General features: G+C 32.0%; 1 protein-coding gene across 1 annotated transcript; it reads left to right on the forward strand.

Moving 5' to 3' along the window:
* Positions 1-624: 624 nt before the first annotated feature.
* LOC117107960 (follistatin-like) lies at positions 625-16,173 on the forward strand. Its single transcript, XM_033249772.1, has 6 exons — positions 625-772; positions 1,581-1,658; positions 6,849-7,028; positions 9,142-9,324; positions 10,516-10,797; positions 14,025-16,173. The coding sequence occupies exons 2-6, from the start codon at positions 1,592-1,594 to the stop codon at positions 14,135-14,137; spliced, it is 825 nt and encodes a 274-aa protein (XP_033105663.1). The 5' UTR covers positions 625-772; positions 1,581-1,591; the 3' UTR covers positions 14,138-16,173.
* Positions 16,174-16,729: the final 556 nt, after the last annotated feature.

Consider the following 16,729-nt stretch of genomic DNA (forward strand, 5'->3'; position numbering starts at 1 on the left):
TTAATTTGACATTTTGACGTTTGCCAAAGCGTTTAAAAATAGCTATAGCTACGTTTATTTTCGCCCTCAACTAAGGCCTATAATATTATTCAAGGTAGACAAAAAAAATACACTACCTCCGCAGGGTCGGGTTCTTTAGGGAAAATTGGTAAGAACTCTCAACATCTCTCTCACTATTATCACTACAGCAATTACAGTCTCACTGACGTAGAGATGGTTTTCTTTTTTATTATTGTTTTACTTCATAGTTTACTTAAATATTATATTTTTCGTGTATTAGGCCTACTTACTTTGTACTTTTTATTTTCATTTTTTTTGTTATTTTTATCTATTTGTTTATTTTTTTTATTTATTTTTTTTTTGGTAGGTTTAATATCACTCATTTTGGCAATGAAGAATTAATCAATCTATATGTATAGCGACTATACTACATTTTGATTTACTGTAATTTTAATTTCACCGTTTTGAACTCTTAGACCTTATGATACCAACAGAATAATGTCGGAAGTCTTTGGCAGTTCATCAACTCAAACCAGGGTCACAGAAAAGGTCGCTCCATGCCACTGTATGTATAATATATTAAAATTATCAAATAGAAATAATATGCACTTGTGCCTAATGATGCAGAAAAATTCATATGAGATAATATTTAAGTAATACGATCACTTGGCAAACACATATTCGACTCGGCTAGCACGTAGGCTGCTCGTTGGTCATATCATACAAGCATCCATTCTATCGTCTTCTTGATATTTGCATTTCTTTATACCAGGTAAATACATTTATAATTTATTCATTAATAAACATAATATTAATAGCAGGTGATTATTTGATTTATTTTTATTTTAAATTTCAATAATATGAGTTATTATGCTTCATATTTGTATGATTGTTGATGTTTTATCTTCTAGCTTAATTTTAAATAAAATTTACCTTTTCATGACCACCTCAAACTCTCCACCGCCCCCTCCACAAACACATACACACACACACACACAAGCACACATACACCCACCCTATGCATCATAATTTAATTGATTGATAGTTTTATTGGTTTTTTTTTAAATACACTGTCTGCCATAAAAAAAGCAATTTCAAAAAAGAACCCCAAACGTTCATTCAACATTTTATTAGCTCATGTAATAGAATCACATAGGCCTAGGTGCGTCACACGGAGAGTATGCATAACTCTATTATTTGTGAATAGAATACAATCTTTGCAACCATAAAAAGAAAAAAGAAGAAAAACAATAGAAATAAAGGAAAGAAATAAAATAATAATAAAATAATCTGTCTAAAAATAATAAGTTTAAGCTTACCAAGAGGTCATGGTAGAAGCATCCTCGTCGCGGCTTTGGATAACGCTAATTCTCTACCACCACCAAACTTGTATCATCATTTTCATCATGCCATCTGACGAGCTTGGTAGAATACAATGATTGTACTAGAAACTGTGTCCATCTATGGAAGTATCTAGCATGTATGTGTGTGGACACGATAAGAAGAAGAAGCAGTTACCGAAAATTACTAATTTAAAATACCAAAAAATATAACCAAGTCTACAATATCTATTTCCACAGATTCCAACGTAATGGCGACAAGTATCTGGAATCAAATTACTCTTTTATCTGCAATGTGTGTTATTGTATTTAGTGTCGGTAAGTTACATTGTATGTTATACGAAAACATATGAATACATTATTGTCATAAAAAAAATTAATACACAGTATATGGGATTATATTTTATAATTATTATGCTATGGCAAGCAATAGCCACATTATGTATGATATTATTAGTCATGCACACAGGTGAATTATTAGAAAGTATAATACATACTCCAAGTATTGAAATACACGCCATCGTGTTGGGATTCAATATTTCGACATTAATTATGTTATCATCAGGAATGAAAAATTATCCATATTAGCAAGCTTATATGCACTAGTACCAAAAGTGTTTAACCAATCAAAACATTACCTCTAGTAGGTGACATTATTACATACAAGCCACAGCAATGGGTCAACAACATGGTTCGCAGCAGGTAGAATAATAACTAGACTTACTATGTCTGTGTGTACAACAGAACATAGAGCTTTTCCTCATTGCTATAATGAAGTTGAAATTGCAACAAAAAGTCATTAAAGAGTATTAAGTAAAAAACAAAAGACACCAAAACCCAAAATACTTCTAGTACTAAACAAATTATGAAGTATAAGAAAAAATAACAAACAATGAAAGAAAAGTTCACAACTACCTCGACGTTAGTGAGATTCGAACTGTTGCTGCAATAGTAATAGCGAGAAATTTGATAGTATAATACATAGTATAATACAAGTATTGAAGTACACGCCATCGTGTTGGGATTCAATATTTCGACATTAATTATGTCATCATCAGTAATGAAAAATTATCCATATTAGCAAGCTTATAATATGACAATGATGACAATTGTAATCGTAATTATAAATTTATTATAAAATAAATTCACCTTATCAGTTAAATTTGAATAATATTATAATTATCAATAATGTGAATGAAGAATACAACATAAATTTGGCCTAACACGGCATGTGATTACTTTGAAATCCCCTTCCCAAACCAAATGTGTGGCAATGCCTTGCCTTACCTGGCCTATCAAAAAGTAAGCCATATGAAGATGAAGTCCCAAAACAAAGGCAGGCGGACTAGGCCTTGTATTGTATATCGTTCAATTCATGTGGAAGTGGTTAGCGCACTGGTTGTGGCTAAAGCTCTGTCTACACTATCAAATTTTATGTGACAAAAAAATGTGATGTGCCCATATATGGGTACGATGACGTCATATCACATACCATCAAATTGTATCAAATAAAGTTGAACATGTTCAACTCTATATTCCATCACATTTTATGTGACGCTTTTTTGATGAAATTTGATAGTGTAGACAAAGCTTTAGACTCTCAACCTTGAGGCCGGGGGTTCGAAAATTCTCTGGGCAAGTCGCTTGTGTCCTCCAACCCAAAAAATGCATTGATAATTATTTCCCCTATATTCATCGTTCCAATGATTTGGGTAATAATGTCTAAAAAAAACCCGCTTTATTATCATTATCATTATTTAGTTTTGTTAACCTTACATCGTTCCTTCCTTGACCCAAGGACCGGGATAGGCTAAATATGCTTTAAATAAATTTTAAATATTTTTTTTCCTTACATACTTTTTTCATATCTTTTTGCACTGGGTTATTCCGGCACTTCGCTCACCTTCAATGGTTGGTTCTTTTTCCAAATTCTTTCGAAACATGGACCATAGGCCTATATCAAGGATGGTCTCCCAATATTTAGTGTCAATCTAAAGTGAGATGTGGATGTGAGGACCACCAATTAAAGGGATTTAAGGGGCAAAAACTCTACACCAGATATTTCAATAACCAAGCTACAAGAAAAACATTATTATGTGTTTGCTACAAGAAAAACATTATCATGTTCCAGGAATATGTTGGCTCCACTTTTAGGGCGCTTCACTTTAGAGTGATTGAACATCTCGCTTCTGCACGTAGACATAGTACCAATTCTGCGCTCGGTGAGCACTACGGTGAATCCCATCCTGACGTGGAAGACCCCGATATTTTGGTCACTATTATCAGAAGGGCGCCCAAAGATGAACTGCGTATTGCGTGCTGATCGAAGCACAATGTTAATCGCATTAAGCCCTCTATAAACCGTAAGAATGAGCTCAATGACGCTTTCCTTATTGCCTGATTTTTTTTCCTCTAAATACTTTTACGACACATGTTAGCTTATTAGTACAGTACCGTATATAAGATCTTGCCTGCCTATAGAATTCCTGTCTCAGTTGCTGATGTGTTGTTGATACGACGAAATATTCAACACTACTCTTGTGGATTAGCATCATTCTTAAGGTCATTTTATACGTATTCTCTTTTATTATGAGAGTGAAAAATCAAGCTATATTTATTCAATTAACGTAGGATAGTTTGCTAAATATCTCATGACTTATTCAAAATAATCCTTATAAAAGAGATTTTGTGCATGCATTACTTTCAAATATGTTCAGCCTAAATGATTAGCTGCCATGTGCATCATGATGAGGGACCAGTTATGTTCGATATTGATAAAATTCACTTTACTGTATATGGTTTCGGGAGGCCTATGAACCTCGTATATGAATGCAAAAATAAAACAGGTGATTGATTTGAAACATTGAAGTGATACATTTACTGTCAGTCTGCAAATACAATATTAAATAGTTGTTCAATTATTTGGCTCGATGCTGCGAAGCTTGCGCTTTGCAAATTATGCCCATACAGTACTGGTTCACTGGCACCACCACTGTCTGCTTTACGATAGGCGTTTAACGCGAAAGATTCATCCATCTGTCATTCATTCATCATCATCCATCATGATCATCTGTCATGCAACATCTTAGGCCTAAAAACAAATCGTTTTGTTTATTCATATCTAACATAAGTAAATACATACACAAGAAAATAAACAAGTTGTATAACATAAATAAATCCCTTTCTTTTATGTTTACTTTAAAAATAAGCCTATCTGTTAAGTTCACGATAATTAAAACAGATTGGATGTTGATATAACAAGGAGGTATAACAGACCTAACGAATGAATTAAAATTACTTAAGTAACACTTTCATAATTCTGCAACTAATGTAAAGTACTCATCTAAAAGACCATTTTGCTCACTGGACCCTTTGATGAACTAGGCATCTATGCCCATCTAACATTGACTATAATCTAAAATTATTAAAAGAGCCACACAATATTGTCCAAGCAAAAACCATATTAATGATTTGCATATCAAACTGACATCATTTCACATATTTTTAGCAGTTCGAGTTTCCCTGACGTCGAGTTGCTTTTATTGTGTTTTAACTTTATAATTTTCTATATGATTATAGCTTTGTTTTTCTTGTGTAATTTTACGTTAGACTTTTAAATTTTAACATCACTTCTTATTATTGCAAAGAGGATTATTATTATTATCATCATCATCATTATTGTTATTATTAATAAGAATAATAATAATAATAATAATAATAATAATAATAATAATAATAATAATAATAATAATAATAATAATAATGGGGCTGCTGCATTCGTCATTGTGATATATGTTTTATGGCGTTTGTTGAATGGTCTTTAACGATATTACAGTTCTAACATGACAACATAAAGAAGTCCACTCTTTAACTTCTAAACAGAACACTTTGTCAAGTAGCTTCAGTCCCATATGAATTTATATTTCCTTAGGCCTAACTCATAAGGAACTATCAATCTCATATAGGCCTATCCACATTTTAGGAAATTACGTTTTTCTTTTATGCATGCACAGACGTCTTCCTTAATAATATTACAGTCTAATATGACCACAACATAATGAAGTCAATTCTATAAATGTTTAAGATAATACAGTACAAAGAATTCTTTGTTTATCAATATCATTATACACATGTTAGATCCAATTTTCAATAAATTTAACGTTTTAACCTAATAATCTTAGTTGATAACATTAGTCTAAACTTCATATCATGACCACAACTTTTAAGTAGTAACTGATTCTTAAAGGAAAAATAATAATACAATTCTTTCAATAATTCCCAAAACCAAACTATCATCATTGTGCCTCCCACGAGCTGGGAAATGATAAAAAAATATGCATAATAGTCTTCTGTGATTGGCCGACGGTGCCTAAATTGTAATGCTTAGTACGTGGATACAATGCGTAGCTCTCATAATAATTTCATATTTCTAAAAACTTGTTTGGAGTATGATCTCTTCCCATGATATAAATTACCGGTACATCCACACGGTGTCCCAGAACCGAAAAATCAAAGTGAATAAAATCGATAAATTGGAATTTTTTTCCGAATCTCGAAAGACTGAGTAGGTTACTGGTAAACATGTAAAAATTTAAGATTTTATTTTTATCTCAGAAAATCAAAAATTTGGAATGGAATGTGAACAACCTCACCCACTGGATATACGGGCCTTGAAACTTGCCAATTAACACAGTATTATACACTTTTTAACTAGATATCTTCTCAATTTCTCAATACTTTTCTTTAATTTTTTTTCATTTCCAATGCTGCTTGATTTAAAATTCTCATACCAGTCATGCCGTTGTTCTCCTTCCGTATTCATCTGCAGCCTCTCAGTGCTCGGTTGTCACACTTAGTCTATTAGTCAATTAGTTTTTTTTTCGTTAAATTAATGACATAATTGATTAATTAAAAAAGTGACAATTAAAATAATAGGTTTTCGTTTTAGTGTGATTTTAAAATTTTAAAAAAATATAATAAAATCATATATGCCTTTCAATAAGTTTTTAAGAATCGACGCACATGTATCCTCCAGCCTGTAAATGATGTTTAATTAACCATACATTGTGACATAAATCAAAATAATAATTAAAAGGAAAAAAACTCAACAGTGTTTTTTTATCATAGTTTTTCTTCCCAGACGTAGGGCCAGCTCTCCACGACAGGCCCTCGCACCCCCCCCCCCACTGGTGCCACCCCTGCAATTCACCACTAATAATAATTGATATAATGATTAAAAACTGACTGATATTTTTGACAAGCAATCTTACAACACCTGGCTCTTGGTTGGCTGGTATAAGGTCAATTGCTAAGGTGGGTTCCCTGGGAAAATTTGATCTATAATGTCAAGATATAAGTTTCTACTTTATGTGATCACACTTATAAAGACATACTGTTCGTGGACATATACTTATATTCATAAAGTAAAAAAAAACACTATTTTTCTTTCATTTTTTCTAGTACAGTTTATTAAATATTAATTTCCTAATAATTTTTATATACTTAAAGGAATAGATGAACAGACTGATTGTACAGCGATACTTCATAAATGCCCCAACGGAACCGATGATAGTGGTAAAATTTGCGGTAATGACAACAGAAATTATGACAGTACGTGTCATCTTCTTCGTCGATCCTGCAAAATGGATTTGCCTCATCTTAAAAAATTCTATGACGGCAAATGCGTTGGTAAGATATTAGGTTGTTTTTGTTGTTGTTGTTGTCGCCGCCAGGAGATATGTTATCAGTCGTGTAAGTTTGCGTGTGTGTGTGGGTGTGTGTGGGTGTGTTTGGTGTTTTCGTGGGTTTTTTTTTTTTGGTTTTTTTTGTTTTGTTTTTGTGTACGACATATCTCAAAAACGGCTGCACATACATAATTGAAAATAGCAGGAGTGTTAGGTATAACCCAATGAAGAAATGATTAAATTTTGGTGACGGTCCAGAGTAGGGTGTGGATTTGAGAACCATTTAAAGGGATTTAATAGAAAACGTCCTAAACAAGATAATTCAAAACCAATCAACAGATATCAATGACACTTTCGTGAAAGTTTAACCCAGAAAAGGAAGAAATTACCAAGTATTGGTCACGATCCGAAATCGGGGGTGATCTTGAGGTTCATTCACATTTTTAACGTCATGCGTGTTTCTTGTGTTCAAATATCTCAAACAGCTGCACAGATTTTAAATGGAAGTTACAAGGAATGTTAGGTATGACCCAAGGATGAGGTGATTAAATTGTGGTGACCATCCGGGGTAGGATGTAAATATGAAGACCATTCAGACCATTCAAGGGAAAACGTCCCAACCCAGATATTTCAAAAAATAATCAGCTGATATGAATGAAATTTAGTGAAACTTTAAACAAGTTACAAGACAGAATTTATGAAGTGTTGGTGACGATCCAAATTCGGGTGTGCATTTGAGGGTCATTTAAAATACTAAGGTCCCAGACCTAGATATCTCTAAAATAATCAATGGCTCTAAATGACACTACCTAGAATCTTTTTTTGTTTTTTTTTTATGTTTCGATGAAGAAATGCTTAGATTTTTGTGACCATTGGGAGTAGGGTGTGGATATGAGGAGGGAAACGTCCCAGACTAGATATTTCAAAAACTAATCAACTGATATGAATGAAAATGAAACTTTCGTGAAAAGCTTAACCAAGGTGCAAGGAAGAAATTATGAAGTGTTGATGACGATCCAAATTCGGGTGTACATTTGAGGGCCAAAAGGTCCCAGACCTAAATATTTCAAAATGGATCAATAGATAAAAATGACAATTGCCAGGATAGTTTGTCATGTTTTAATATAAAAAGTGTTTCAATTTTGGCCACGATCCAAAATAGGATGTGGATATGATGAAAATTTAAAGAATAAGTTTACCGAATTACTACGGAAGTCCGTTAGTGCCACCAGTGAATTAAAATTTCAGATCCGTTAACTGGCCAGATAATTATCTGGCGGCCGCCACTTAATTATCTGGCGGCCGCCACATAATTATCTGGCGGCCGCCACTTATTATCTGGCGGCCGCCACTTAATTATGGGTACCCAGGTTGCGGTATAGCATTATCTCGATGTAGAACGGGCCATTAAAGCGCATGATTGGTCTTAGCATTAAATACGGTAGCATTTATAAGCATCGTAGTAGGCATAGCTAGTCATTTTAGCTACTAGCTTGTAATAGCTTATAATAGCATCATATAGCCATTTTTTAGCCATAATTAAGTGGCGGCCGCCAGATAATTATCTGGCGGCCGCCAGTTAACGGATCTGAAATTTTAATTCACTGCTGGCACTAACGGGCTTCCGTAAATTACCGTAGGCAGAAACAATATCTATATAATGAATATATAAATTAGTGCAATTACAGTAAAGGTGTACAGCGTATTATATGTACTAACTTTCTCGGAACTTATTGGGAATATTTTTAATTCATCTTTATATTTAAACATGTGAATAATAATAATATTATTATTATTATTATTATTATTATTTTTATTATTATTATTATTATTATTATTATTATTATTATTATTACTATTATTATTACTATTATCATTAATATTATTATTATTGTTATTATTATGAATATTTTTAATAATATTAATATTATTATTGTTATTATTATAATTAATAATATTAATGTTATGAACCTGTGTCTATAGTACACGTATTTCAACAAAAATATTTGTTTTTTCTAAATTAAAACAATTTTGTTTATAACCTTGTTTATATGCTTCTTTTTCTTCTTATCGTGTCAGGTATTGAGTGATCATAATACAAATATATCTCTCTTTAGATCACCTTAAGATGTGTCCAAGAATATGCGAGTCTGGAACACGTACATCAAAAGTATGCGGATCAGATGGAAGAACATACACAACTGAATGTGCTGTTCGACGAAGAAGATGCCGTCTCGGTTCAGATCTCACAGTCGCATATCAAGGAAGATGTAGGACTAAGGAAGAAACTGTTGAGAACGGTACGACTGAATTACTGGAAGACGAATAGATTTAAATAGAATGCATTCCTTTCGTGATTGTACTAAATGAAATCATGAAAGTATATAAATGTAGGCGTCGGTTTGTTCCTATAAAGTTAATAACGGGTGAAGAGAACATGGTATTTTTACTTCTGTTGGCATATGTATTCCTTCAGAGAATAGTGAGAGAACATGGTGAACGCGTTTTAATTTCATGTAAACATAGAATTCTGACTACATTAAGTCAACTGCAACTTCATCCGGAAACATTTCACATTAAACGATTGCTTTTCGGTTCAGATTCAGATTTAGAATTTATTTGTCCTCACTGTAACTTTTAACGGGCACAATCGCTCCTATCAGAAAATATACATTTCACACACAATTATAATACCAATACTATAATGTATAACAAATGAAAATATTAAACAATCCTATATACAATTTCATTTATTATCAAAACCTCAATTAAAACATTAAAATTGTAACATTAAAAAAAAGTGTAATCATTATAATATTGATTTCAACCATAACACTATTACCACAATCATTATCATTAAATTAAAAGACATTATAATTCCTTGAACATAATATATACATACATTAAATAAAATCATTTTGGAATATTGAGGGCGTATTGCATGGCTTTTCTCTACATAGGCTTATTTGGCTTCGTGAATATATTTTACATTTCTCACCCTTAATTTTCTCACCCTTAATGTTTTCTCACCTTAATTTGCATGACCTTACTATAGAGTATTTCGTCTTGCATCTTAAAATATCATAGAGTCCAAAGTTACTACCATTACCTGTGTACAACATTTCGTTGCTTTTGAAGCAGAATGTTTTTGCGTCTACAATATATGTACTTTCCGGCAAACACAAACGTTAACATTGTGAACGCTGATGATAAGTTGCTATACCGTTAAACCTCGAATAGAATCCAAATGGGCTTAATATTGAGAAAATGTACATCTCGAATTGAAGCCCTCCCCCCCCCCCCTGTCTCTTATACACATCTAGATGTGTATAAGAGACAGTGTTGTTGTTGTCGCCGCCAGGTACCCGCGTATTTCAACTTGAATATTTTTTTTAATTAGAACAACAATAATAGGTCTATTAGTTTGATTTTTAACCTTGTTTATATGCTTGGATATTTAGTTATCGTGATACAAATGTATCTGTTTTTAGATCACCGTGATATCTGTTCAAGAAAATGCGAGCCTGGCACACGGACATCGAAAGTATGCGGATCAGATGGAAGAACATACGCAACAGAATGTGCTGCTCGACGAAGAAGATGCCGTCTCGATTCAGATCTCACGGTCGCATATCAAGGAAGATGTAGGCCTAAAGAAGAAGTTCATTCAAAAGAAACTGTAGAAATTGAGGTTGTAGATGAGAGGATTGAAAAAGAAATAACTGGCTCTCCATTCGAAAACGAGGAAATTGTTGTTGAAATTATTGAAATCGGTACGACAGAATTGCCGAAAGGCGAATACATTTAAATAGAATGCATCGTTTTCGTAATTATACTAATGAAATTATATAAATATGTACGTGTCGGTTTGTTTCTATAAAGTTAACAATGAATGAGGAGAACATGGCATTTTTCCTTTTGTTGACAAATGTATGCTTTCAGAGAATAGTAAAAAAAAAACATGGTGAATGCGTTTTATTGAACAGTTATCGTATTATTTTAAGTAAATTTAATTCCATGTATATAATAACATGAAATTCTGACTCTACATTAAATCAACTACAAATTAATTCAAAAACTTTCAAATTTTCGCAGTTTGCTCATTTATTTTGTTATATATTTTGTCTTACAAGGGACAGGAGGCCTTGTACAGGGAGAGAGAATTTCACATTAAACGATTGCTTTTAGATTCAAATACAGAATTTACTTGTTCTCACAGAAAATTATGTGGACACAATCGCTCATATCAAAAAACAAATAGGCCTATGCATTTTACACACAATTATAAATATCAATACTATAATGTATAACAAATAAAAACTGGTTAAACAATCATATATACATGTATGCAGGCCTAAATGTGTTGAACATTATACATGAGTTGTAGAAAAGTAATAAGTCATAATTGTTGAAGTGAGGTTTTATGGTTTATATTGGATTACCATATTTATATTTATATTTTTGTAATTGTTTTGTTTTTCACATATATTTGCAAATTCTGTTTTGTATTATTGTAATAAAACAGAATATTATAATTTTACAAACTCTTAAACAGTAGGACGATAATATTTCATTCCTGATACAAGAGATGTTCGCTCTTTTTCTTTATGGGTAAATATCTGCTCTTCTTATATTCTGCCTGAATGTTTTCTTTGTTGATATGTTATGGGTCTCTAAATACTTGCAAACCCGTGTTTTACCATAGCCATCCCATAAGACATGATTTAGTAAAGCTTACGATGAGTTCTGATCAGTCTCCTGACTATACAACTAATGTTGAGTTATGTGGGCCTTTTTAATTGAACACAATTTGTTCGAAATCCTAACATTAATTGTGTGCTAGTTTTATTTTGATTTTATTGATAATGTGTTTTCAATCGAGCTCACCCGTCTATTATTTAATTGGATTTTGCTAACTTTCTCTCTCGGCGCTTCATTATTATATTTTCTTTCAGCGCATTAAAATACAACAAAGAACACAACCGAATTGCAAGTAAACAAAGAAAGAGGAGGGTTGATGAGTGGCAAAAGCGGTACAAAAACTACTTTCACCGGATATGGTGTGCCCCTCCAACTCCAGTTTCAATACATTTAAAACATGTAAAAATACTTTCAATTAAAAATGGTAGGCCAAAGCAAAATAATGGAAACTATAAACTTTAAAATAAATGCAGTTGGCCTATTAATTAAATAAAAATATGAATTGTAAAAGTAACAATAATTATTATCCTATCTGAAAATATACAGTTCACACACACTTATAATATCAATACTATAATGCATAACAAACGTTAAGATTAAACAATCCTACATACATTTTTATTTTTATTATCAAAACCTCAATTAAAACATTAAAATTGTAACATTTAAAAAAAGTGTAATTATTTATATATTAATTTCAACAAACAACACTATTACCACAATCATTATTATCATTAAATTAAATGACATTATAATTCCTTGAACATAATATATACATACATTACATTTTAATAAAATCATTCTGGAATATTGAGGGTGTATTGCATGGCTTTTTTCTCTAGAATTCCTTATAGAGAGAGTTGCGGCATGAGACGCTGCAGGGTAGCCATCTTGGTGCCTTGCATGCGTGAGTGACCACAAAGCCTATACTACAGTGTGGTGATTGCAAAACTAATAGACAATTGAAAAAAATAAATAATAAATAAATATCTGTAATCAACATGTGTTTGAAATTTATAACAAAATTCCAAAAGAAATTGATTCTCAATATGCTGAATTAATTATTATATTACATGCAGTTTTTGCTTGACCAAAATTGCATAGTGGAACGCCTCAGCTAGAGTCTCTGCAAAATAACTAGTAGTATATAAGAGAAATCCGTAAGTCATACGATAACTGAAAAAGTACTACGCTACTTTTATAGCTTGCTAGGCCCATTCTAGTACTACCTACCTACCTACGTACTGTACTGCAGAGGCCTATTTTAATACACTATTTAGATAGGCTCTTTATTCACATCTTGTGGCAGAGGTCGAAACATTTTGTTCATTTCTTAAAACTTACATAATGGTGTAGAATAGTCTTTTAAGAACATTTCCAGAAAAAAAAATAATGTGATACGATTCTTCGTTACGGAGTTATGGATTTTTAAGTAACATGAGTTCAATAATTTTGTCTCGACGCTTATCTTATTTTTGTTGGCTACGCACCACTGACTTGATCAATGGGCACCAAGATGGCAGATAGAGGGCGGCCAGTAGTCACGTGACCTGAACCGCTCATGTCGCAACTCTCTCTATATAGGAACTCTACTTTTCTCTACATAGGTTTCGTGAATATATTTTACATTTCTCACCCTTAATTTTCTCACTCTTAATGTTTTCTCACCTTTAATTTGCATGACCTTACTATAGAGTATTTCGTCTTGTATCTTAGGCCTAATATCATAGAGTCCAAAGTTGCTACCATTACCTGTTACAACATTCCGTTGCTTTTAAAGCAGACTGTTTTTGCGTCTACAATATGTACTTTCCGGCAAACACAAACGTTAACACAACTTACGTTAACATTGTGAACGCTGAGAATAAGTTGCTATACCGTAAAACCTCAATTAGAATCCAAATTGGCTTAATATTGAGAAAAATTACATCTCGAATTGAAGCCCTCATCCCCACCCCCCCTCACCCCAACTATTTAGTTGTGGAAAGAAAAGAATCTCGATAGCGTGGCTTTTTTTACGAGTTAAGTATATAGGTCTACCCACGTATTTCAACTCGAATATTTTTTTTTTATTAAAACAACAATCACCCCACCTCACCCCAACTCTTTAGTTTTGGAAAGAAAAGAAGCCTATCTCGATAGCGTGGCTTCTTTACCAGTTAAAGTACATACCCGCGTATTTCAACTTGAATATTTTTTTTTAATTAGAACAACAATAATAGGTCTATTATTTTGATTTTTAACCTTGTTTATATGCTTGGATATTTAGTTATCGTGATACAATTATATCTGATTTTAGATCACCGTGACACCTGTTCAAGAAAATGCGAGCCTGGAACACGGGCATCGAAAGTATGCGGATCAGATGGAAGAACATACGCAACTGAATGTGCTGCTCGACGAAAAAGATGACGTCTCAATTCAGATCTCACGGTCGCATATCAAGGAAGATGTAGGCCTAAAGAAGAAGTGCATTCAAAAGAAACTGTAGAAGTTGAGGTTGTAGATGAGACGATCGAAAAAGAAACAACTGGCTCTCCATTCGAAAACGAGGAAATTGTTGTTGAAATTATTGAAATCGGTACGACAGAATTACCGAAAGACGAATAGATTTAAATAGACTGCAATTATGAAATTATATAAATATGTACGTGTTGGTTTGTTTCTATAAAGTTAACAATGAGTGAGGAGAACATGGCATTTTTCCTTCTGTTGACAAATGTATGCTTTCAGAGAATAGTGAAAAATCATTGTGAATGCGTTTTTTGAACAATTATCGTATTATATTAAGTAAATTTAATTCCATGTATATAATAACATGAAATTCTAAATCTACATTAAATCATCTGCAAATTAATTTGGAATCATTTCACATTTTCGCAGCTTGCTCATTTAATTTGTTATATATTTGTCTTACAAGGGACAGGAGGCCTTGAGTTTAAATGAATTCTCTGTACAGGGAGCGAGAATTTACATTAAACGATTGCTTTTAGATTCAAATACAGAATTTACTTGTCCTCAACGGAAACTTTTGTGGTCACAATCGCTCGTACAAAAAAAAAGATAGGCCTATGCATTTTACACACAATTACAAATATCAATACTATAATGTATAATAAAATAATAAAAACTGATTAAACAATCATATATACATGTATGCAAGCCTACATGAGTTGAGCATTATACATGAGTTGTAGAAAAATAATAAGTCATAATTGTTGAATTGAGGTTTTATGGTTTATATTTGATTACCATATATTTATATTTTTGTAATTGTTTTGTTTTTTACATATATTTGCAAATTCTGTTTTGTATTATTGTAATAAAACAGAATATTATAATTTTACAAACTTTTAAATAGTAGGACTAAATCATATTTCATTCCTGATACAAGATGTTTGCTCTTTTTTATGGTTAAATATCTGCTCTTATAATCTGCCTGAATGTTTTCTTTTTGTTGATATGTTATGGGTCCCTAGATACTTGCGAACCCGTTTTCTACCATAGCCATCCCCTAAGACATGATTTAGTAAAGCTTACGATGAGTTCTGATCAGTCTCCTGACTATACAACTAATAACATTAATTGTGTGCTAGTTTTATTTGATTTTATTGATAATGTGTTTTTCAATCGAGCTCACCTGTCTATTATTTAATTGGATTTTGCTAACTTCCTCTCTCGGCGCTTCATTATTATTTTTTATTTCAGCGCATTAAAATACAACAAAGAACACAACAGAATTGCAAGTAAACAAAGAAAGAGGAGGGTTGATGAGTGGCAAAAGCGGTACAAAAACTACTTTCACCGGATATGGTGTGCCCTTCCAACTCCAGTTTCAATACATTTAAAACATGTAAAAATACTTTCAATTAAAAATGGTAGGCCAAAGCAAAATAATGGAAACTATAAACTTTAAAATAAATGCAGTTGGCCTATTAATTAAATAAAAATATGAATTTTTAAAGGTAACAATAATAACTATTATCAAAATTATGTTGCTTTTGAAGCAGAATGTTTTTGCGTCTCCGTGTACTTTCCGGCAACACAAACGTTAAGATAACTTACGCTAACATTGTGAACGCTGTGGATATACCGTGAAAACTGTGAAGTTGCTATACTGTAAAACCTCGAGTAGAATCTCAATGGGCTTATTATTGAGAAAAACCCATCTTGAATTGTTTCAATAATCATCATAATGTACTGGCATACTCTTTGACTGTTCAGCTTTTGCCGCATAACGTTTTATTGCATTTTTGTTGAAATTGTTTTGTATCAAATATAAATCAAGGTTTCCTAATTTTATATTAAATAATAATAACTAGCATATATTTTTAATTGAAGACATTTTTGTATAGTACGCAATATTTATACGACTATATTCACAGCGTATTGACCTGTGCCCTTATTCTTTTTATCTTTATTAAATCTCGCTCTCATTTCAACCCCATTATTGTACTTTGCTGTGTAATTCAATTTGTTTGTTATTAAGGTAGACTAAACAATCGCTGATGAAACGTTACTACATAATTTTATAAGCTGGACTTATAACCGTGAATGACCGAACTAAATTGCTACCATAATCCTTTGAGATTATAAAACCTCAAATAATGACCTCGTAAAGGCAACCTTTCCTTATTAAAAAAAAACGTAGACGTTTACGTCACGACAATTAATGTCTGGCCAACAACCAATTTAATCTGTTTTTTTAATTAGAAATGTAAAATATAAGCCTAGACAAAACTTACATATCCAAAAGTAGCCGCATATTCACAAACCTCCAATCGAATAGTACTTATTAGTTGTGATTGTAAAAATAGTAATAATAATATTATTAATAGAAGTAATTTCGATACTAAGCACATAATTATAAACTTGTGGAAATATATAATAAAAATCAAATCAATTAAAGATAAAATGTGTATTGAGGGGAAAATGTAATAATAATTTAAATAAAATGCTTACTTTGAATAATGTTTCAATCTGAAACTAAAACGTAAACATTTT

This window comes from Anneissia japonica, unplaced genomic scaffold, assembly GCF_011630105.1.
Source record: "Anneissia japonica isolate Jap-2015-1 unplaced genomic scaffold, ASM1163010v1 scaffold288196_len149068_cov176, whole genome shotgun sequence".
Lineage (NCBI taxonomy): Eukaryota > Metazoa > Echinodermata > Crinoidea > Comatulida > Comatulidae > Anneissia > Anneissia japonica.